Below are 25268 nucleotides of genomic sequence, written 5' to 3' on the forward strand. Positions count from 1 at the left end.
GGATGAACATTGTCTCATTTCATGGATAAAAAAATTGTCGATTTCAACCAATGGTTTTGAACTCATTTTGCCCCATTATTCTTAATAAACCAATGAAAAAACCGTTTTGACGCTCCGAAGCGTTTTTTGGGGATTTTTAATTAACAGATGGGGCAAAATGGGTTCAAAATACTGGTTGTGATTGGAAATTTCCGTGGCTGTGATATAAAAAGATTTTTATGTCTAAATCATTCCTATTATTCACAAAAATGATTGTTTTTTTTGAAAATTATGAATTAAAAACAAATTTATTTCATTTTTTTCTCGTTTTTCTTGGAAATCTCGACAATGGGGAAGGGGGGAAGGGTGGAAGGATGAATATTATCTCATTACATGGATGAAGAAATTCTCGATTCCAACCTCTAATTTTGAACCCATTTTACCCCATAATTAATTCAAACACAATGCAAAACCCGTTTCGACATTTCAAAACGTTTTTTGCTGGATTTTCATGAACCAATGGAGGCAAAATGGGCTCAAAATGAGGGGTTGAAATCAGTAATTTTCTCGGACATGTAATGAGACTATTTTTATATTTCCACGACGTGGAATCAATTTAGTGGTTTCGGGATGAGTTATGATTGAGCCCTGATGGAAGAATTCCGCTGTCTGTTGTTGTTCACGGGCTGCAAACTCGTCCACCTGAGGAAGCTCAATTCCCTGTGTCGATTAATTTCGTCCTCTTCGAGGCGATTTAATAGCAATGGTCCTGATACCATCATAATAATAGCACCCAGTGGCGCCAGAAAGACAATGGCCACAACTGATATACGTACGACGTCCATGGCCAGGGATATTTCATTTTCATCGTCTGTAAGACGAGCCTCTTCGAGTGCCATTGGCGCAAGTGCTGCCTGGATAAACAAAAACAGATGATGAGGCCAGGAATAACATGAAACTTCTTGATAAGAGATTTGTAGTGAAGAAAAAACATGAGGGGAGAAAAAAAGCAATGGAGGCGGGGATTTCATATATTAAGGGAATGTCGGCTACCGACGTTGGGCCAATGTTGGCTACCAACGTTGGGACAATGTTGGTTGCCAACTTTGGGTTAATGTTGGTTATTACCGTTGGGACAAGGTTGACTGCCAACATTGGGACAATGTTGGTTGCCAACGTTGGGACAATGTTGGCTGCCAACGTTAAGAGAATGTTGGCCACAGACGTCGGATCAATATTGGCTACCAACGTTGGGGCAATATCGGCTGCCAACGTTAACGGAATGTTTGCTACGGGCGTTGGGGCGATGTTGGCAGACAACGTTGGGACAATGTTGGTTGCCAACGTTGGGTTTCTGTTGACTGCCAACGTTGGGACAATGTTGGCTGCCAACGTTATGAGAATATTGACCACAGACGTCAGGTCAATATTGGCTACCAACGTTGGAGCGATGTCGGCTGCCAACGTTAAGGGAATGTTTGCTACAGACGTTGGGGCAATGTTGGCAGCCAACGTTGGGACAATGTCGGCTGCCAACGTTAAGGGAATGTCTGCTACAGACGTTGGGGCAATGTTGGCAGCCAACGTTGGGACAATGTCGGCTGCCAACGTTAAGGGAATGTTTGCTACAGCCGTTGGGGCGATGTTGGCAGCCAACGTTGGGGTAATGTTAGCTGCCAACGTTAAGAGAATGTTAGCCACAGACGTCGGGTCAATGTTGGCTACCAACGTTGCGCCAATGTTGGCTGCCAACGTTGGGCCAATGTTGGCTACCAACGTTTGGGGAAATGTTGGCTATCAACGTTGGGTAAATGTTGGCTCTCAAAAAAAAATCTGTCGATATTTCTCCTAAACCCTCTCATCATCAAAATATCAAACCAAAAAATCCCTCAGTTTTTCTCTAAATTCCCCCGTCAAACAAAAATCCCAAACACTTGTCAACAAATTAATTAGACAGACAGAAAACATCGAGCAATCACGGGAGCCCAATTGATCAGCATCATCAAACATTTGCATGCACCCAGAATTTATTCAGACCGAATTTAATTAAAAATTAACCACAATGTCTGGAAATTGATTTGATTTTCATCAACTCTTCAATTAAAATCCATCCATCCGATGGAAAGTTTAATTTCAAACTAGTCTCTTCCAACTGTACTTTACTCTATGCCCAATTTGCCCCATTATTCACTCCAAAAACGTCTCGTCCCTCGTGTCCGCCCGACTCACGGGGCAAAATGGGCTCGAAATCAGGGTTTCGAACCGGAAATATCCCCAGCTATCAAATGAAATTCAACCCTGCCCCCTCCCCCACACACACCCCCTACTCCTTGTTTTTTCAGTCAGCCCCGGTTGATTGCATTCAAACGATTTGCGTTAATTTTCCTTTGATCTTTAGTTTTAAAATTGCCAGAATTACTCGTAATTCAATGAATACTAAAATCCCACTGCTATCGATTTCTTTATGAACCTCATGGCATTGAAGTTTTATGCAAAAAATACACAAGACCGAGGGGGTAAATAATAATCATAAAATAAACTGGGACAAGCGACCGATAAATCAATGGACCAATAACCGTGAAAGCTTGTACTGCATTATAAAATTTTTAATTAACATTTTTTTTTCTCATTTCAACAGCGAAATTAGTGTTCTACAGTGAAACAAAAAAAAATTGTTTGACCCGATTTCCGCGGGAATAAACTCAATTAGACTCGGAAATAACAAGGAAATTGTCCAAAAAAAGGCAAATGGAAAATTTCATATCCAATCGTTCCAGTTTTTTGCTGATTCCACCGGAGTGATGAAAGCCAGGGGAATGAGAATAGACTCATTAAATAGGCTGAAAAATTTCCAATTCCAAACCCTGGTCATGAATCCATTTTGCCCCACTAGTTGTTTTTACAGCCTCAAAAAAACTTTGTCGTTGTCAAAGTGGTTTTTATGTCACGTAGGAATAAGTTACGGGGCAAAATGGGTCCAAAATCAGGGGTTGAAATCGGAAATTTTTTCGGCAGTCGGATGAAACCATTTTTAATGACGTATCATCTCAGTTTGTCGAGAAAACCCCGTTTGTATGGAGGGTTGAGGGTTTCTAGTGTTTAAAGTTATCTTTTCAAACGAATGTTTAAATAAATTACTTGAAGTGTGCCTTTCGGTAACCAAGCAAATGCCACAAAAACTCGTTCCTTCATGGTAAAGGCGGTGCGATAGGTCGTCAGAATGGCGAAAGCACTTCTAGCCTGGAGCAGAGAATTTTAAAAAAGTCGATAAAACATAAATATGAAACATCAACATTGGCTGAAGGCCATTGCCTCAAACTTCCCTCTTTTCCTTCATCGATTTCAGCACTTTCTACAGACGGAATTGAATGAAAATAGTATCATCAGATGGGTGGATAAATTTCCGATCTCAAACCCTAATTTTGAGCCCATTTTGCCACGGAATTAATTTCTACAGGAAGAATAAACCGTTTTGGCACCGAAAAGCGCATCTTCACGATTAATTAATGATGTATTAACAATCAACGGGTCAAAATGGCTTCATGACCAGGGTTTGGAATCGGAAATTTACCGGACCATGTGGTGAGACTATTTTCATCGATCTAGTATGGATTCCATCTGAGAAAATTCAATTTTTGGAAATTTATCGAGACTTTGTCTTCTCATTTGATCAATACCATCAGCTTAAACTTACAGCTAGACCAATGATTATGCATAGAACATGAAGGCCAAATCTCTGGGGTGACCACAGGGTAAAGTCAATCTCCGCCCCAATGATGCCAACCAACACTGGCTGCATAAAGTGCCAGAGGAAGTGGCTTACACGACGTAGTGGAGTCACGTCGAACGTTATACCTGACAGGAGTTTCCAACCCCTTGCTGCTACGAAGGACATTGATACTGTTGCTAAGTATCCACCACCAGTAACAGCGAGTTTTGAAGCACCTATGGTACACATCAGAGATCCCAGGATCAGAGACACTGCTCTGTACCACGTCACATACTTCTAAAGTTGGGGAAGATTGAGTGAATTTGAGTGATTCTTCAGGAAGAGAGTTTGGAGGTGGCAATGATCCCGGGGGGGAGCTGGGGAAGGTCTAAGTTACTAATATTTGTTGGAAGGGTACTTCACAGAGAAAAAGGTGCGCTTTTGAGGGACATACCATTGATTTTCTGAAAGCTATTACCAATAATTGACGATTCGCGATTGTGAAATTCAATTGGGGCTCGAAGTGGAAAAAAATCACAATATCTTCAATTCGAAGGGCTCGGGAGTGGAAAAAAATCACTAAAATGCGGGCAAAATTTAATACTATTCGCCTTTCTCAGTCGAAAGGGGATAGAAAAATCTGAAAGATGGCTTAAAAAATTTGTTCCTTTTATAGAAACTGACTGAAGCGAGTTGGGGGTTATCGGAAGAGGATAAATAATTTAAAGAAATGGTTGAAAACGCGAGGTGGAGGAGCCGCCATCTTTGAAGCCCTTTGGAGCGGTTGGAGGGGGCGTCCACATAAGATGGCGGCATCGACGACCTCATATTCTTTTATTATGCCAGATTCGATAGTCCTTTTTTCAATCAATTATTTATAATCATTCTCATTTCAAAAAGCAAAACTACCGATGAGAATCTACGCCCCAATTTATCAGCTGTTAAATTTTCATATTACAATAAATGACTTTTTTTTTTTTTTTTTTTTTTTTTTTTTTTTTTTTTTTTTTTTTTTTTTTTTTTTTTTTTTTTTTTTTTTTTTTTTTTTTTTTTTTTTTTTTTTTTTTTTTTTTTTTTTTTTTTTTTTTTTTTTTTTTTTTTTTTTTTTTTTTTTTTTTTTTTTTTTTTTTTTTTTTTTTTTTTTTTTTTTTTTTTTTTTTTTTTTTTTTTTTTTTTTTTTTTTTTTTTTTTTTTTTTTTTTTTTTTTTTTTTTTTTTTTTTTTTTTTTTTTTTTTTTTTTTTTTTTTTTTTTTTTTTTTTTTTTTTTTTTTTTTTTTTTTTTTTTTTTTTTTTTTTTTTTTTTTTTTTTTTTTTTTTTTTTTTTTTTTTTTTTTTTTTTTTTTTTTTTTTTTTTTTTTTTTTTTTTTTTTTTTTTTTTTTTTTTTTTTTTTTTTTTTTTTTTTTTTTTTTTTTTTTTTTTTTTTTTTTTTTTTTTTTTTTTTTTTTTTTTTTTTTTTNTAATTGATTCTTACCTTCGAAATACTGTAAATACCATCGTAACCTATATAGGCTACAGAGGAAATAGGCGTGAGTTCGAACGACAATAAAAGAGTCGCGAACCCGTCGCTAATGACCTAGCTGTCGATGCGACGTTAAGCCCCAACAAACAAACAACAATAAATGATTTGCTCAAATTCTAATTCCTACGCTCACTGAATAAGATTTCAATCATAATTACAATTAAATTCCTTCTAGAACACACTTTAGAGTGTGAATTTCTGGAATTCAATGTTTGTTGATACTCTGGTAAAAGTGCGTGCCCACACTGTTATCAATTTTTAGTTAGTTCACACGGTAATTCAATTAATCTGTTGTTCATCTCATCAATATAATTCCGTGCTTACAATATTGTCATCTCGTGTTTTCAGCAACAAATTAAAAATTAAAACTTAATCTGGAATATTGAGTCACAGCTTCTTTTTATTCATATCAGAAATTTTGTATTTGGATATTAATATTATTTGTTCAAAGTGAAAAAATCGATCATCATTTTCACTATATTGCATTCAGATTCTCCTATCCTTAACGTCAAAAATGTGAGATAATCTGATAATTCTAGCTATTCATTCTAATCAACTTTGTTCGAAGAAAACCTTAGTGAACGCAATATTAAGAAAGTTCAATTATTCCATTTTCCTCGGACCTAAATGATTTGGACAATTATGATTCGTTTATTCATGGTTCATAGTATGGTATTCAATTCTCTTTTGTTTGTTAAGCGGGCTTCATGAAAATTCGACGCAGGACGATTGCACTCATGAAAACCACCTTACTTTCTCCATTCGTTAGAGATATCCGCCATGTCCGAGTTCTCATTTTCGATTCGAGATATTACCCATGCTTTTTTTAGAAAGGATTTCCTGAAATTACTTATCCTCTTAAAAAAAAATGCCCATCGTCTCGCTCTCTTACTGGAGACAATCAAGAGAAGCCAAGATGAAATCTCCCAAAATGTTATTGTCCCCAATGTTCTCCACTCGCAGTAGATTCGCCCAGTTTCTCCACCCCCAGAATGCGAATGAGCATCTCCAAAACATCTCCAGCGACATCAGAAATTAGATGATAATTTTAACGGTTGAATGCACTCACCGTATTTCTGTGCGGTAAAAAAGCAAAAACTAATCCAAGCACCAGACCCACGGTTAAACCAAGCAGAAGATCACGTACACCACCCGGTACGTATGACCAAAAACCGTGAACATCCTTGTCTAGATAACATATTTCATGACGAAATGATTCATTGGAGGGAAAGAAAAATTTTTTAATGAGAAAAATGTCACCTGTAAAGACGAATGAGTAACAGACGGTAAAAAGTGAAACTATGTGAACATCGTCGATCGATGCTGCTGTGCAGAGGAGTGTCGCCATACCTCTGTCCTCACCGTACCCTTTGTCTGCCAGTGCTAGAATACAGTTTACCGTCACCACTGGTGACAGACAAGCGACAATTGTTCTGAAAAAAACCAAAATAACAATCAAACTCGATAGAAAAAATTCTTTTCAACAGATTTACGTTCGATGCTTCCAGTTTTTCACCGATATCTGGGGAGGGGGGAGGGGTGGGGGAGTGAAAATTGTTTCGTTGTATTTCTGGAGAAATTTCAGATTCTAAACACTGGTCATGAACCCATTTTGTCCCACAATTATTGGTGACGCAGCGGAAAAACTATTTTGCTGCTCAAAAACGTTTATTTGAGGGTTTCTGATGAATAGCGGGGCTAAATGGGTTCATAACCAGTGGATGGAATCGGTAATTTTCTCAGTGATCGAATGAGATCATTTTCGTTCTTTCGCGACTTCCGGTTCTCATGAAAATCCAGTTTGTCCGATTGAAACTTGTCAGAAGGAAATCGCCCGTAAAAAAATTTGTTGACATTTCTTTATATTCCTTGGGAGTAGTAAAATAGTTTGACAAGGAATACAGTTCACTGTCACCACTGATGACAGACAAGCGACAATTGTTATGAAAAAAATTAAAATAACAATCAAACTCGATAGAAAAAATTCTTTTCAACAGATTTACGTTCGATGCTTCCAGTTTTTCACCGATATCTGGGGAGGGGGTAGGGCCGGGGAAGTAAAAATTGTTTCGTTGTATTCCTGAAGAAATTTCCGATTCCAAACACTGGTCATGAACCCATTTTGCCCCAGAATTATTAATGACGCAGCGGAAAAACGATTTTGCTGCTCAAAAACGTTTATTTAAGGGTTTCTGATGAATAGCGGGGCAAAATAGGTTCATAACCAGTGGATGGAATCGGTAATTTTCTCAGCGATCAAATGAGATGATTTTCGTTCTTTCGCGACTTCCGGTTTTCATGAAAATCCAGTTTGTCCCCGTCTGTTGAAAGTTGTCAGAAGGAAATTGCTCGTAAAAAAATTTGTTGACGTGTTTTTGTTATTTCTTTAGAAGTAGTAAAATAGTTGGACAACTCACCCGGTAAGAAATGCCCAGTCCCAGGGATAATCCAGAATAAATTTACACGCCAATCCAACAGTAAGAAATTCAACTGTGCATGGAATAAGTGCTAGACAAAGCAAAAAATAGGGATGTTTCTGTATAGCTGTTGTCGTAAGCTGCAAGCCAGCCCGTATCATAATAAATGTCAGACATAGAGTCCGAATTTTTCCAGTTGTACGGGCTCCAATTTCCTCATGTATGTCGTAAATTCCAGTTCCACGGAAAATCATACCGGCTAGGAGCATACCAAATACAGGTGGTATATTGAGATATGGAATGTACGCGAGACTCCAGCCGAGAGCGTAGGAGGATACTATTAGCCAGAATAGTCCAAATATACTTCCACCTATGTAAAGCAATTTTTTTATCATTTTTTAATGGATTTCTCATCGATTTGCGGAGGAATTCTGATGGCGTTTTGATTTTTTTGTGATATCTCGGCAGTAACAAGAGGTGGGAAAATGAAAATGATTTAATTAAATAGCTGCGGAAATTTCCGATTCGAACCCCTGGTTTTGAACCCATTTTGCCCCGGCATTACCTCAAATATTTTAAAACCAAAATTTTGATCCCCAAAAAAATGTTCGTTGTATTACGAGAAGATATGGGGCAAAATGGGCTCAAAACCGGTGTTTGGAATTGTAAATTTTCCCAGCCAAGATGTGCTATTGGGCAGAATGGTCCAATCATACTTCTACTTATGTAAAATAATTTTTTATCACTTTTTTTATGGATTTCTCATCGATTTGCGAAGGAATTCTGATGGCATTTTGATTTTTTTGTGATATCTCGGCAGTGATAAGAGGTGGGAGAATGAAAATGATTTAATTAAATAGCTGCGGAAATTTCCGATTCGAACCTCTGGTTTTGAATCCCTTTTACCCCGTCCTTACCTCAAATATTTTAAGGCCCGGGTGTACTATCTTTCGAACGTTATCTCGATGTTTTTTTTCATCTTTCGTCATCTGAAATTGTCAATTGAGTCCGGCATCATGCAGAAGTTTTGAAAAATTATGAATGAATAATCAAAAAAAAGTAGAAAAAATTCTTAATTTTTTCAAAGAGCATTTTTAATTTATATTCAGAATAAATTGAATAACAAGAAATTGAAAAATGTATCTGATTTACGGTGACAAGTAGCGGCCTGTCACCCAATATCATGTAGGGGGAAGACTGATTTCGTAAATCTTTTCCCACACTGCACAGAGGCATTTATTACGGAAAAGGCTCTTTGAAAAAAGTTGTAATATTTTGGAGAATTTTTTAATCACACTTTTATCACATAAAAATGGCAGACGACTACATACCACTGTTTTGAAAATTGAGATACCTAGCTGTCACTTCCCATGAGGAGTTGGTGTTTTGTTTTCCACCATGGAAAATGACAGCTAATAGATAATTTGCCACAGCAAATCAGATATTTGTAATTTCCACTTTTTTCAACTCATTCAGAATCTCATTTAAACCGCCTCTTTGAAAAAGTTCAGAATTTTTTCTATTTTTTTTTATCATTCTATCATAATTTTTGGGAATTTCTACATGATGTACCACTCAATTGACAATTTTGGATTACGAAAGATAAAAAAAATCCAGATAACATTCGAAAGATAGTACACCCGGGCCTTGAAACCAAAATTTTGGTCCCCAAAAAAAATTTTCGTTTTATTACGAGAAGACATGGGGAAAAATGGGTTCAAAACCAGTATTTAGAATCGAAAATTTCCTCGGTAATCTGATGAGATAATTTCCATTCATCTACTACTTCTGGTTTTGAGAAAATAAAAAAAAAACTAATTGTCCAATTGTCTCCGATTCTCAACCATTGGTTTTTCAATTATAAAATCAATTATTGTGTCACGTAATCGATACAAAGTCGGATTGAACTGATAAAGATTGATAATACCTGGTGCCATAGGTGGTCCAATGAGAACATACAATGTCCCAAAGGCAACTGTCAATATTGACAGGCAAGTTAATAGCCATAGGATGCTTGACCACGTGATTGCCTCACCGAGGCACGATGAGATTGCATGGTTTACCGGTATGTTGCGGATTACTGGGTGACAGAAAATTGCCCTGCCGCAGCATGTTTCGTCCGAGCCATTGCCCTCGTTTCTGTTTCAACAAAAATCGACAAGAGAAGTCAGACAATCTGGGATTATGCCCAATCCCCCACTCTCGTTCATTGTGCACCACTCCGATCAGTCTCAGCGTGTAGACGGGGAAATTTACGATGGAAAACACGGGCTGACGATCAAAATGCTATTTTTCCCTAGATGCATTTTTCCCCTAGATGTTTTTCCACCCTAGATCACGGCATCCTTATTGATTATGGCGGAGCTAGGGAAATTGAGTTGAAAACATCGGCTGAAAATAAAAATGGACTTTTCCCCTAGACAGATTTTTCCCCTAGATGTTGTTTCACCCTAGATGACGTCATTCTCATTGGTTATGACGTAGCTAGGGAATCAACTTGAAAACGCGGGATGAAGATGAAGATGTAATTTTTTCCCTTAGACAATTTTTTTCCCTCGATGTGTTTACACTCTAGATCATATTATTCTGATGAAATTTTCAATTATCGTGTAGGAAAATTTCCTAGACAGATTTTTCTCCTAGAAAGATTTTTCGCCTAGATGTTGTTTCACCCTAGATGACGTAATTCTCATTGGTTATGACGTAGCTAGGGGAATTAACTTGAAAACACTGGATGAAGATGTAATTTTTTCCCCTAGACATTTTTTTCCCTAGATGTGTTTATACTCTAGACCATATTATTCTGATGAACTTTTTAATTATCGTGTAGGGAAATTTCCACTGAAAAAACCCTAAGCATCAAAATGCAATTTTCCCCTAGATTATTTTTCTTTGTAAACGCGATTTCACCCTAGGTCGAACTGTCTGCATTGACTCCTTGATTATTATGTGGCTAAGGAAATTGCTGAAGAAAAGTTACAATTTTTTTCCAAACCCATTTTTTCTAGATACACTGTTTCCCTAGACGTATTTTCACCCTAGACGACATGACCTATTTCATTGATTATGATTACTTGGTCAGGAAAATGTTCGTTGAAAAATACCGGCTAATTATCAAAGCATACTTTTCTCCTAGATGCAATTTCTCACTAGATACTTTTTCCCTAGACGTATTTTTACCCCAGATCCCATCATTTTCATCACTTTTTTCTTTTCAGCCATGATAAACCTATGATAATATCCACCAAAAACCATTAATTTGTGCAGAATTCCCCTAGCCACCTTAAACCCCAATTTCTCCCTAGATCACATTCTCCTGTCTAACTCCTCATCCGTCAAAGCTAATGACCTGGTCAGTCTATGTTTTCAGCCTCGTTTTCCTGATCTATCTAATCGGATCGAGCCCACCCTTGTCACTCTAAAATGTCTCCTAGATACACTTTCTCCTTAGACGCATTTTCTCCCTAGACGTATTTTCACCCTAGATCCCGTGATCTTCACCAACTGTTCTTTTCAAGCATGGTAAACCTATGGTAATACCCACCAAAACCCATCAATCTCTGTAGAATTCCCCAAACCTCAATTTTCCCCTAGATCTTGTTCTCCCGCTTTACTCCTCACCCACCAGGGCTAATGACCTCGTCAGACCATGTTTTTAGCCTCACTTTTTCCAATCTATCCAATGAGCCTACTCCCGTCCCTTTAAAATTTCCCCTAGATACACTTTTTCCCTACACGCATTTTCTCTCTAGATTCCATCATTTACGCCAACTGTTTTCTTCAACTATGATGAACCTATGGTAATACCCACCAAAAACTATCCATCTCCAGAGAATTCCCCTAGCCACCCCAAAACCCCAATTTTCCCCTAGATCTCATTCTCCCCTCTAACTCCTGACCCATCAAAGCTAATGACCTCGTCAGCCTATGTTTTCAGCCTAATTTTTCCCGATCTATCGAATGAGCTCACCCCCGCCCCCCTCCCTCCCTTTTCAAATTTCACAAAAAATTTAAAAATTATTCAAAAACCATAAAATTCTTGATTACTGATCATTTTCCGCCTGTACATGAGCCATAGCACCATCAGAATCTTCTCACGTACTCTTCAGCTCTTCACAACACTAGTCACATCCTCGTTCATCACAATATACCATGACAAGTCCCTAGATGTCCCTCAGAATCGCTGACACGTGACCCAAAACATTCCAACCACTTTTATTTACTATTTCTAGATCCACAAGAGCAAGTAATACAATCGGACAGGCCTATCCCACAGTACCTCTTGATCCTCCTTGTTTTATCCTCTCGCCATCGTCCGAAATATCGACAGACAAAGCCGTTTCCTAACCTCAAAAAGCAAAAAAATACTAGGGAAAATTTCTCCCTATTTACCCCGATGATTGACTTTTACCCCTTAAACAACATCTGAAAAGCAAGTCTGGACCTCACGTTTTATTTACCAATACAGACGAGTGGATATCACGAGTAAAACAACAAACATCAGAGAACTCGAGTCCTTCAACCAGAAAAAAATATATAAGTAGAAATAAAAAGTTGAGTAAGAACTTTCATCTCTTTATCCGGCGGAGATTCTTTTGTTTCTTCTCATCTATTTTCAGTTTTTTTTTCCGAGATATTTTCACTTTTATCTAGAGGGCTTTTATTTCTTTTTGAGTATCAAAGGCTAGATCAGAGGGGAATTTGATACGAATGGAGAGCGAAAAGGATAAATCGTGTTTCTGGTTTTGATTACTTTGATAAGGACGTGGAATAGGGAATGTCTCGGGTTTACGACGACGGGCGGGGGTGGGGGTGGATAGGTGGAGAAATTTACGGTTCAAAACACTGGTTATGAAACCATTTTGCCCCGCGACTGTGTGCAACATGTGAAAACAATGGTTTTGGGGGAAAATTTTTTATTTTGATTTTTGATTTTGAATGACGTTGCGAGGCGATGCTAATTATTGATTATTGTTCTTGCGAGATTTTCATGTATGTATGTATCATGTGATGCTGCACGATATCGATATTATGCCTCCGCTGCGATTAATTTTGGTTTTAACACATTCTTGAAACTGAAATAGTATATTTCGTAACGAGTGCAAAATAGTTATTTTCATCACAAGGTCCACAAAGCCACATTCGTCAGAAAATACTTTTGGACCGTGTGATGAATGCAATTTTTCGTCAGAAGGCCCGTAAACCGCGATCAAACCGAGCGAAGCGAGGTTAGAATCGCGGTTTACCGGGTCTTCTCACGAAAAAGTGTTTTTTGGCGAGTGGGAGGTTTATATCACGAGCCGACGGCGAGTGATATAATCCCACGAGCTAAAAAACATTTTTTCACGAGTTACGAACAATATTTTTCATCACAATGTGGCGGAGCGTGCCGAAAAGTTCACTTTTCGTCACAGCGTGATGAAAATGTCACTTTTGCTATTATTATTGTTGTTTTTTACTTTTTTCTTGATATTCTCTTGTGATTTCGAGAGATTATTCATATGAATTGCGAGATGATGATGTTAATCATCGATTATTGATGTTGCGAGGTATTTCGGGAAATAGTCGCATGTATTGCGAGATGATGATGCTAATTATTGTTTATTGTTATTGCGAGATTTTCATGTATATCATGTGATACCGCATGATCATGCTGCACGATATTTCTGGGAGATTTTTTGAGAGACTTTCTATTAATGTTGGCGAGCAATGATTCATTTCATTTTTTTTTTTTCACGGCCTTGGAGTCCCTTTTTCGGGTCCCATTCGGCACTCTATCCAACCCTATGCATGCGGCTGTGGATTCTACACTGTACCGCATTCGCACTTCTATAGAACATAGAAGTAGCATGGGGAAACCACAGAAAACCCATGCCGGTACAGGCGGTTCCTCTATTAGCAACCTCCCGCTCGCCGGAGCCTTCCGTTGAAAAATTCGGTTCCACGGGGAATCGAACTCACAACCTTTCGCACACTAGACTTGCGTCTAATCCACTCGGCCACCGACGTCGGTTCTTTTGATTTTTGAGTTTTTCTTTGCTTATTAATTTTTGTGAAATTACTTGACGAATGAACTTGATGATTTTTACGCTTCTGTTGTGAGAGTATCTCAGTGTTCTCTCAGGGATTATACATATATTTATACATGTTTGTGTCTCATGTTCTGTATTGTTTTGTGACTTCGATGGGCACTTCTGCCTGAAGCTCTCAATAATAAATTGGAATTGGAAACAAATTGTCGAAGTGAAAACTTCAGGCTGGAACTTAGGAACTAGTGGGGCTAAATGAGCTCGAGACTAGTGTTTTGTGAAGATTGTGTAAATCTCCGTTTGTCATCAGGACAACATTAGATATTGCGCCTCTGCTGCGATTAATTTTGTGTTTAATACATTCATGAAAATGCGAAAATGGTACTTTTGCTATTATTAATGTTGTGAGGCATTTCTAAAAATGGTCACGTATATTACGAGATGTTGATGCCAATTCTTCTAGGCATTGTGTCTTATTTCTGCCCGAAGCCCCCAATAAAACCGACAAATTCAATCCTGATTGATGCATCTTTGTTATCAATCTCCCTAAAATCAATTCTGCATTCGAAATCAGAAGGTATAACCACCGAAAATTCCCTCAGTTTGATCCTGGGGTCTGATTTCATCCCTCTTACTCTCTCCCTTTGCGCCGACGCCACTTTCACCCGGCAATTCCTTTCTCCCTCTCCCTCCCTCCTTCTCTCTCTCATCCTCTTCCTCTTCCTCTGCATGTCCCCGGCGTCATCCCCGTTTCCTTCTAGTCCTGTCGAGACTACCGGCGATTACACGTCGATGTAAAACCCAGGGCAACCGGAATCGTACGCGGAAGAGGGAGACCGAGAGAATTAAATAAATTGAGGGCGATTCCCGTTTTTTAAAAAATTATTTTCATCGGTTGAGTTCCGGCGCTCGTCTTCGGTTGCATAAACCCCACGGCGTCTTCGCATGGGGGTAATTTCAGGGAATTATCGGACAGAAGGGGGAGGGCAATAACGTCACCTGCTAGACTCTCGTGACGCACCTGTCGACATTGAATTTTTTTCAAACTTTTTGTTCACGCGCTCCCACGGGGATATTTAATTCAGGAATTCGCGGACGTGTGGGATTGTTATTGTTTATGAACTTGTGAGGTATTGATTCCTCATCTTTTTTTTTTGAGTGGGTGGTGTGTGATGGATTGAGTCGTGGAATAAAGTCGAAGGGAGAGAATTTTTTTACAGGTAAAATACTTTTTTGTCATTTTTACGAATTTTCATCTTTTCGATTTTTTTTTAATATTCCAAAAGTACTGGGGGATGGCAGAATGAAAATGTTATCTTTCGATAGTCAGGACAATTTCCGGTTTCAAACACTGGTGTTGAACCCATTTTGCCCCATTTATTGTTTCAATACAGCAAGAATAAAATTTTCACTCGTGAATAGTGTTTTCTTTGTGTTGCGAATATTTGCGGGGCAAAATGGGTTCAACGCCGGTGGTTGGAATCGCCAATTTTCCGGGCTATCGAGAGAGCCTATTTTCATTCATTTTTTATGAGTGGTTTTCATGAAAAATCGAAAAAATTGAGTGACGAAATTTTATGAATTCATATTCATGTGGAGTTTTGGACAATGGGAGAACAGAATATCTATTTCATCCCATTGATAAATAACTAAACTCGGATTGATTTTTATTTACCCATGGACTGAGTGTCATATGATGTATCGAGTTTCCGAATAAATAGAAGATGAGAGAGGATTTCCACCGACGAGTGAAAAATATTTCTGATGAAAAAAGTTTCTCGGGATTTTTTCCATCATCATTGATGGTAGTTCGATTCATGGAAAATTGAGGGAATGATTTTTTGATGCTCCAACCATTCTGTGTACAGTATTGAACTCCATTCTGTATCATAGAACGGATCATTCGGTTCTTTTTTGCCGGAGAAAATGGAAAAATTTCCATTCTGCTGAGTGAAATACGTGAATGCAATTTCCTTTGCATTTTTCCCGTTGCTGAAGAGATAGAGTGGGGTCGAAAATCACCCCATTTGATGGTCCGAAAAATTTACGATTACAAGCTGGGGTTTTGAACCCATTTTGCCTCGATATTTCCCACGCTATTACGAAAAAAATTAAATTTCCGCCAACAACGATTTTAGGACATTTTGAAAATTTATGACGAGTGATTTGGATCGGAAGTTTTCCTGTCTATCCAGTGAGTCCACCCACTCTCCTTCTACTCTCCTTCCCTAGGAAATAATGGAGACGGATTCAGCCAATTCGCAATTTTATTTTCGTTTGTAAACTAAAACAAAATGTTTGAGAGGAAAAAAAGTTTATGGGATAATGGAAATTTTGTTGATTGTGTTTCTTTTTTATTCATGACGTGCAGTTAATCAACCGTCAATGATTTTTATCCTCGAAAATTATTGTAATCGATTTATCAATGAATTAAAATTGTCACCATAGATTTGGCAACAACGCATTTTCGTTCGACGACGTTGGTGTTACTGTCCTCCGATGTGATCCTATACTATACGATAGGACCTGTGCTATAGGACGTACAGTCGAGCTAACGCAGCGCCCTCACGTGCGCTCTAACCTCCTCCCACCGTTGCCATGTTGAACCACCATTTTCCGATAACCGAACGAAAATTCCTGATCCTCGCATACATTTTTAATAATCACTCGGGATTTACCCTGTGAAAAATAATAAAATTGCAGAGGTATATTCCTGAAACATATACGACGCTATACATCAGGCATTTGAAGCATTGTCAGTTGAAAAACGAGTCTCATAAGACTCTGTACAAATGACATATTCTCAATACTTATTTTCCAAGAATCTACGCGGTCGATCGTTTTGGGACTTTCAGGACATATTTTCAACTACTGAGAGAATATAACCTCGAAATTTCAAGTTCACAGCATATTCCCTTCTATTTACCTTTAATCGAATATTGAGATTCTAAGCTGCAGAAGAAGATTCATGAGTGAATGAAAATTCTACCGATCGGATTTCTCTTTATTTACGACTAGTAATTAATCAACCGTGAATGATTTTTATCCCCAAAAATTATTTTAATCAATTTATTAATGAATTAAAATTGTCACCATAGATTTGGCAACAATGCATTTTCGTTGGACGAAGTTGGTGTTACTGTCCTCCGATATTAGTATATTTCGTAACGAGTGCAAAAAAGTGTTTTTCGCCTTCGGCTCGTGATATAATCCCACGAGCTAAAAAACATTTTTTCACGAGTTACGAACAATATTTTTCATCACAATGTGGCGGAAATTGGACTTTTAGGCACGCGGAGCGTGCCGAAACGTTCACTTTTCGTCACAGCGTGATGAAAAATCCTATACTATACTATAGGACCTGTGCTGCAGGACCTACAGTCGAGCTAACGCAGCGCCACCACGTAACCTAACCTCCTCCCACCGTTGCCATGTTGAACCACCATTTTTCGATAACCGAACGAAAATTCCTGATCCTCCCATACATTTTTAATAATCACTCGGGATTTACCCTGTGAAAAATAATAAAATTGCAGAGGTATATTCCTGAAACATATATGACGCTATACATCAGGCATTCGGATTTTTATCACATTGTCCATACGCATTATTTGTCAGTTGAAAAACGAGTCTCATAAGAGTGTGTACAAATGACATATTCTCAATACTTATTTTCCAAGAATCTACGCGGTCGATCGTTTTGAAACTTTCAGGGCACATTTCCAACTACCGAGAGAATATAACTTCACAATTTCAAGTTCATAGCATATCAACTTCTACTCACTTTCAGACCCTTAAGAAAGCACGAGACCAGCTTGTGAACCCCCACTTTTCTCACCTCCAAATCGACCAAAATGAACTCTTTTGAAACTTTAATATCTTCTCTCTGGTACTAGTATAGCCATACGGAAACGTCGATATCTATTTTAGTTTTTGCCAAGGTGGAAGGAGGGGGGGAGGGTCTAGGGATGTAGTGCACAAGTCACCTGTGCCCGTCAAGTGGATTTAAGGTTATTGAACTTGTTCATTGATCGCAAACTGGTACTTTGGCCTTTTTTCTCTCCATCGCTCATTACAAAGCCCAATAGTGCAGGTGGCGGGTAGGGGGGAGGAGTATAACGGGTAATATAGACGGATTGTGCTTGCCACGATTAAACGGCACTCCTTAAAAATCTACAGGCCATTGAATGATAAAATGGGTTATTGAACCGTTTAATGGTGAATTTCTGCGGTAATTCAGTGGAAAATTTTGGAGCAGGGGGTGATTGCAAGCATCTAAGGTTGCGATCGATTAAATGAAAAAAAGACAGATAAAAAAAGATTTTTCGAGATTTCTCTTTGAGGTTAGGAAAATTGGAAAAAATGTGATTTTGGCGGGAGTTTTGGGGGAAGGGCGTTTGGCGGATCTGTCTGGATAGGTGGAAACATTTGTGGTCCAAAACCCTCGTCATAAGTCCATTCTGCCCCAACAGTTTTTATACCAAAATAAAAAAAAGTTTTTAGTTCCTAAAATGGTTTTCCGTTCTTTCGCAATAATTTCTGAGAAAAAAGAGTAATTCTGTCTAAAATTCTTTGGGGGAAGCTGATTACAAGCATCTAAAATCGTTAAATGAATTTTTTGTAAATTTAATGAAAAAAAAAAAAACATTTTTTGAGGTTTATTAAATTTTGAGGTTATGAAAATTTGAAAAAATGTGATTTTTATGGCAGGAGTTTTAGGAGGAAGTGGATGTGCGGGGTGTCGTTGGATAGGTGGGAACATTTCTGATTTAAAATGCTGGTCATGAACCCATTTTGCCCCGTAAGTTGTCAGAACACTACAAAAAACCGTTTTTGCCTGGGAAAGTATTTCCCAGCGGTTTTGACGTAACTCTGAGTCCAAAATGGGTTCACGACCAGTGGTTGGCATAGGAAATTTCCCCGCCTACCTAATAGGATTATTCGCATGCTTCTGTGCTCCCTCTACTCCCCAAATTCTCGGCATTTAAGCTTTTTACGGTTGTCAAAATATTTTTCAATTCAAAAATAGTATCGATTTTTATTGTCTCGATGAGGTAGATCAGTATAAATCTGTCTCGCCTCGAATCATGATTGGGCAATGTTCCATAAATCACACTCAGCTATAATAAACTGAGAAAAAATTATGGGGTCCAACAGAGGCGTTGAGAATTGATGATCTAAATCACGTCTAATATCGTATCAATAAAGCCCACTCTCTCCCCTTTCGAAAATAAACCGTTACTCCAACTGAATCGAGTTGACAATGATACCAACAGCTAGCCGAGAAAATTTCCGATTCACAACCCTGGCCATGACCCATTTTGCCCCGGAATCAGTTGAAACTGAGCAAAAAAACTTTTTTTTCACATTTTAAAGGTCTTTATCATCATATATATAACAATCAAGTACATCGAGTAAAAGTATCGCAATAGCTTGGACTTAAGAATAGTACAGCTTCAGCCCGAAGGCTGTTCCATGTATTTTGCATAAAGATTGGGAATTTTTATTTTGTGGCGTTTAAAGTAGCTCTCTACCCTTCGCCCGGGCTAAGCTGTACGTTTGGATAATTTCAGTTTTTTAATTTCTCAACTAAATTGCATGGAAAAAATAGGAAAAAATTCATACCCAGTCAGTATTATCTAAATTAAATTTCGCAAAATATTGATATTTTTTCAAACATTTCCTTCTTATAAATAAATTATAAAACCTGTTTGCAAAACGGTGGATTATTTTTTATGAGGTGTCAAAAAAATTCTTGATTTTTCCACATCTAATGAAAAAAAAATCAGATTTTAATCTTTGATTACCATGGAAATGTTGATTTTCACATAAGACACTGGATTAAATCCTGATTTTTAAACATTTCTCCTTTGAAAAACCAAAACGATAATTAAATTGAGAAAAAATTTAGAATTCCGAATCTAATCGAGTTTTCTGCAATTTTTTGCAGTTTTCAATAATCTTTGAATTTGCTACTTAAGGAGTATGGGAAAAGAAACAGAATATGTTGCGTAAGGAAAAATTTAAGGGTCCAAAAAAAAACCCTAACAAAGAAAAAAAACCCAAGAAAAAAAACCCTAGAAAAAAAAACCCTACCAGCAAAAAAAACGATTTCCGGGGGGAAAAATTTGTTTGTTTCGTTCGCAAGGAAATTGCGGGGCAAAATGGGTTCCTGACCAGTGGTTGGAATCGGAAATTTTCCTGGCTACACTGTGAGACACTTTTCAACGGAGAAAAAGGGAGTTACGATTGAAAAACCGTCGAAAAAAGGAAAATCCCTCTGATCCTTTGCAATCCACTCACCTAATCTCGTCAAAAACACGTGAAAACATTTGCAACATCCCCCAAAAATCCTCACCCCTCCTCCCCCAGACCGTCTAGACTTCACGAAGAAGCATAATAAAAAAATCCCAACCCTGAAAGGAAGATTGCGCATATCTGATATTCCACTAAAATTGATACGAATTGATTGATTCAGCCCAGTGTACGAAGATAGACGAACGAGCGGGATTTGATATAGGGTTTGTGCATATGGAAATTCTGTCGTGTGGAAATGGAGATCCTCGGATGGTTTATCTGCATGTTGATAGTTGAGAGGAGAGAGGCTTTGGCTGAGGGAATTGAGGATGAGAGAATTGAGAATTTGAAATGAGAAGTGACTTGGAAATTTATATTGAATTCAAGTGAATTGTTAATGGATGTAGGTGAAGCGGAGTGAGATGTTGAGCCATGTAAAAATAATTGAATGGACTCGGGGGGGGGAGCGGTTAGGTGATGAAGGGAGAGGAGGAATGAGAGAATAAAGAATTGAATATGAAAAATATCTGAAAGAGTTCAGTGACACGAAATATTGTGCAGTTTAATGTGAATGAAAATTTAATTGACATGGGTTTTTCTGCCCGTAGCTCGAGGGCGTGGGAGGGGTGGGAAAATGGGGTTGGGTTCGGTAGAAAGGCGGGAAAATTTGCGGTTTGAAGCCCTGGTTATGAACTTATTTTGGTAATATCTGGAGAAGGAACTTTTGCTTCGGAATCGTTCGAATTTAAGTTTCGGATTTTTTGTGATGAAAGTTGATGGGATTGAATCACTCTTTTCACATGTAGGTATTGTTGAGCCCGATCCATCAACATTAATCGAAATTTCATTCATATATAAAATTTTTGAATTTTTGAATGTTTTAAATATCGATTGTCCCACCGTAACTAAAAAAATGTTCTGAATTCATTGAATCATGGCTGAAAATATTAGTTTTAAAGCCACTCTGTCGAAGTTAAAAGATCGTTACGATACCTATATTCGTTAGTTTGATTTTTATGATGATTTTTGTAAATTAAAATTTTTTCGTAAAATACTCTGAAATTGAACTTTCTGATGGTTTCTTCAAATATGATGTTTCAAATTCATTCCATAATATAGATAGCATCATTCTTCTATTCGATTTATAAAAGAATTTCGGAAATTATTCTCATAGTATTCAAAAGTTTGTTGATTTTCCATCCCTTGGAAAATTTACTTCCACTGATTATTTGAATAAAAAAATTAAGGTTAAGATTGATTCAATTATCATTAAAACGACCTACTTCGTCTTCACTTTCATTAAATGAATGGATAGTACAGATATATATTATTTCATATTTGAAATTTCATCAAATATTAAACTAAATGACAAATATAACACTATTGATTAAAGAAGAAATTTCATTGAATTTACTAAAATGATATGAAACCCGAATTGAATACTACAGAAGCAGATGATGTGCAAAATCCCCATTAAAAAAATTATACTGTAGTAACATAAAAGCCATTTCCCACTCGTTTTGCTGAAAATGTTTTCCCGCTGGGTTCCTAAAAGTTGCGGGGCAAAATCGGTTCACGACCGGGGCTTTGAACCAGAAATTTTCCCGGCTGTCTAATGAGCTCACATTCACCTCTGAAAACCCTCGCCCTCACGAGATAACCCGGTATTGATTACCCAGGCTTAAATCCCTCAGTTGTACGAGTGCCCCTCGAAAGACAAAGCAATCCAAAACTTCATTTTCCCCCATAAACGAGCGAAAAGTACTTCAATTAAATATTTTTCGGTGAAAAAGAGAAGAAATTATTGAAGTTTTCGTGCGAATTAGTTTCAATCGAATCGTTTATTTACCTCCGGAGAATTTTTTTTCCATTTTTTTTTCCATTCGCAGTTGAAGGAAAAACGGTTTTATCCGAGGAAAGGGAAAAATGAGGGGTAAAAAGGGCTTGTGCAGGTGAAAGGGGTGGGTAAAGGGTGGATGGCCGGGATGTTCAGTGGCCATGGAGTCTCTGAGGAGGAGCTCGTTAGACAGCCTCAGTTGGTTTCTACCTTCATTCTGCTTCACCAAACTCTACTTGACGCTTGAATTGGTATATATCTTTTAACTCTTTCATTTCTACTCATTGTTGGAGTTATCCGCAGAGAGCCAGGGGCATTGTAACAGGGAGTTGAGAGGACAATTATACGGGAATTGAAAGTGTATCCATTTCGTTTTATTTTTCACTGAGAATTTGTGGAGGGAACGCATGTGGAGAAATGACTCGAGGAGGGAATTATTCATTTGGCGATTTTTTATTTGAGGAAATGTGCAGTGTTTTGAATAAATTGGCAGTAGGCTTTCGAATCGTTATTTTGCACATAATTTCCTTCTATCATGTGTAATTCATTGTTTATTTTATTTTATTAAATTGAATAAGATTTCTTTTCAACTAATCTTGTCAGATTTTCAACTCAGTTGAATGTTATCATCATCATTATTCTTATTATCCCTTTCTTCTGTACAACCGATTGTACTTTTTACGGTTCTATCTCTCCCCTCAGCCCTTCGATAAAATGTTAATAGAGAAAGTTTATTTATACATACTTGAATGAATTTGAAACATCACATTTGATGGAACCATCAGAAAGCTCACTTTCAGGGAAATTCATGAAAAATGCGAAATTTTCAACAATCATAAAAATTAAATCAACCAATATAGCTATCGTAATCATCTTTTAACTTGGACTTAATGACATTAAAACAAACATTTTAAGCTATGATTGAATTCATTTGAAGCATGACTTTCAAAGATATCCCCGGAATTCTGATTTTCAAAAAATACAAAATTTTTGCAAATTTTCAGATAAATCAAAGGTGACCGGCCAGTCGATCACGGCCTTTTTATCACAATCAAAATAATCACGGCAAAAATATCACAAACCAAAATATCATGAACCAAAAATATCACAGTCCAAATGACCATAAATAATCCTTTAAGCCTCCTCGTTGTATAAAAATTGAATTCTAATTCCAACGGGTCTTTCTCCTCACGTATCAATCAGATAACTCAGGAAATACCTATTATTTCCATGAAAACTCAAGTTGGTGAGCGAGATATTGATTGTTGTTGTTTCCTCTTTCTAATTTCAAAACCCTTCTGACCCTTTTGACCTCTTCTGACTGCCTTTCTTCCTTTCTGACCTTCATTCTTCTGAGTTCCATTCGTTTGTGATATTGTTGTTTGTGATGTTTCAGCTGTGATATTCTTATCAGTGATATTTTTGCTTGCGATATTTTTGTTTGTGATATTTTTGACGTGATTTTTTTGTCGTGATATTTTTGTCCGTGGTAAAAAGTACTGTAGCCAAATCAAAATAACGATTGTTACATTCCCCCGGAAATACCCCTCGCAATGAATCCCCCCCCCCGGGTTTCCCCAAATACTGGAAAAAAAATCAGCTAATTAAAACGAAAAAAAATCTGAAAGGTGACGACTAAATTCCCAGATAAATAAATCGCCAATTTGTTGGTAGATAATTCACAATCTCCCTTTCCTATTGAAACGTTTCCCCTGCTTTTCATCGCGGAGGGGTGCTCCCCCCCCTCGAGAAGACGTTCAGCACACACTGGGGCATTAAATCAGCGGGGTATCCTCGAAACTACCCTATAAAAGCCCGTGCGCCTCTAAAGGACAGAAAATCGATGGAAATCCAGGAGGAAGGAGTCAAATGCTGGAGGGGGGTGGGGGAGGGGGGGGGAATAATTCCGAAGGGGAAAACGTGGGCATTGTGCACTCATACATGTGTAGCCTTTTTCAACACCGATCGATTTGCTGAATTGATACTCGCAGCCGTGAGGGAGCGCTTATTTCTTTTTCTCCGCGTTATGCATTCCATGAAAATATTCTGTATCGCGAGATGTTTAGTCGGATTTTCAAGTTGGAAAATTGCAATTCCAATTCTTTATTCAGGGCTTCGGGCTGAAGTGCCCCATCGAAGCCACAAAGCGATATGGAATGTAATCCCTGAGGGGATATTGATATAATCTCACGAGAGGAGTTTGAAAATCATGAAGTTTATTTAGCAAATAAATTCGGGAAGATTGTTGAGCAAATGAAAATATATTTATGATGAAATATTTATGGTATTTACATGATAACTTGAGCTTGGAGATTTTGATTTGATATTCCTTTTTTTAATTGATTGTTTATAATCAGTTTCATTGCAAAAATTAACACGATTGATGAGAATCATTTGTACCAATTTATCAGCTGTTAAATTTTTGTATAACAATTGATGATTTGCTCCTGTTCTAATTCCTATGCTTACTGAATAAGATTTTAATCATAATTACAATAATAATAATAATTTATCCAGTATGTATACCCTCTCGGGCTTTTACATTTTGTTCCTCCCTCGTTCCCCGTTTAATTACATTGTTTGAGTACAAAAGTAGTAAAAGTACAAAAGTTTTATACTTTTATAACCTTACGTTAACATTTCTGATAAACATAATCATAATTACAATTAAATTCCTTCTAGAACACACTTTAGAGTGTGAATTTCTGGAATTCAATGTTTGTTGATACTCTGGTAAAAGTCCGTGGCCACACTGTTATCAATTTTTAGTTAGTTCACACGGTAATTCAATTAATCTGTTGTTCATCTCATCAATATAATTCCGTGCTTAGAATATTGTCAGCTGGTGTTTTCAGCTCCAAATTAAGAATTAAAACTTCATTTGGAATATTGAGTCACAGCCTTTTTTTATTCATATCAGAAATTTTGTATTTGAATATTAATATTATTTGTTCAAAGTGAAAAAATCGATCATCATTTTCACTATATTGCATTCAGATTCTCCTATCCTTAACGTCAAAAATGTGAGATAATCTCACAATTCTAGCTATAAATTCTAATCAACTTTGTTCGAAGAAAACCTTAGTAAACGCAATATTAAGAAAGTTGAATTATTCTATTTTCCTCTGACCTAAATGATTTGGACAATTGTGATTCGTTTATTCATGTTTCATAGAATGGTATTCAATTCTCTTTTGTTTGTCAGGCGGGATTCATGAAAATTCGACGCAAGATGATTATACTCATGAAAACCGCCTTATTTTCTTCATTCGTTCGAAATATCCGCCACGTTCATAGAAGCATGTCTTAAAAATTATTCGAAAATGAAGGCGATCGTAATAATCGTCGTTTTGATTTGCAGAATAATTTTCCAAAATTTAGAATTTTTTGAAAATGTGAATTTCAGAGATATCTTGGATACCACGCTTGTTGGTTTAATTTTTATGATGATTTACTAAAGAATTTTTACAAAAAACCCAA

General features: G+C 37.3%; 2 protein-coding genes across 2 annotated transcripts in view; one reads left to right on the forward strand and one right to left on the reverse strand.

The window, feature by feature from the left end:
* LOC107035949 overlaps window positions 1-25268 on the forward strand; it is a 106192-nt gene that overhangs the window by 1273 nt on the left and 79651 nt on the right. The window lies entirely within an intron of this gene.
* LOC107035908 (putative SLC9B1-like protein SLC9B1P1) lies at window positions 615-9969 on the reverse strand. The gene is made up of 8 exons (XM_015253553.1): window positions 9965-9969; window positions 9553-9764; window positions 7626-7995; window positions 6469-6641; window positions 6278-6396; window positions 3674-3985; window positions 3118-3219; window positions 615-893 (listed from the first exon to the last, which is right to left on the reverse strand). The coding sequence occupies exons 1-8, from the start codon at window positions 9967-9969 to the stop codon at window positions 615-617; spliced, it is 1572 nt and encodes a 523-aa protein (XP_015109039.1).

The sequence above is a fragment of the Diachasma alloeum genome, unplaced genomic scaffold (genome assembly GCF_001412515.2).
Source record: "Diachasma alloeum isolate Michigan unplaced genomic scaffold, Dall2.0 Dall_scaffold_00202, whole genome shotgun sequence".
Taxonomy (NCBI): Eukaryota; Metazoa; Arthropoda; class Insecta; order Hymenoptera; family Braconidae; genus Diachasma; species Diachasma alloeum.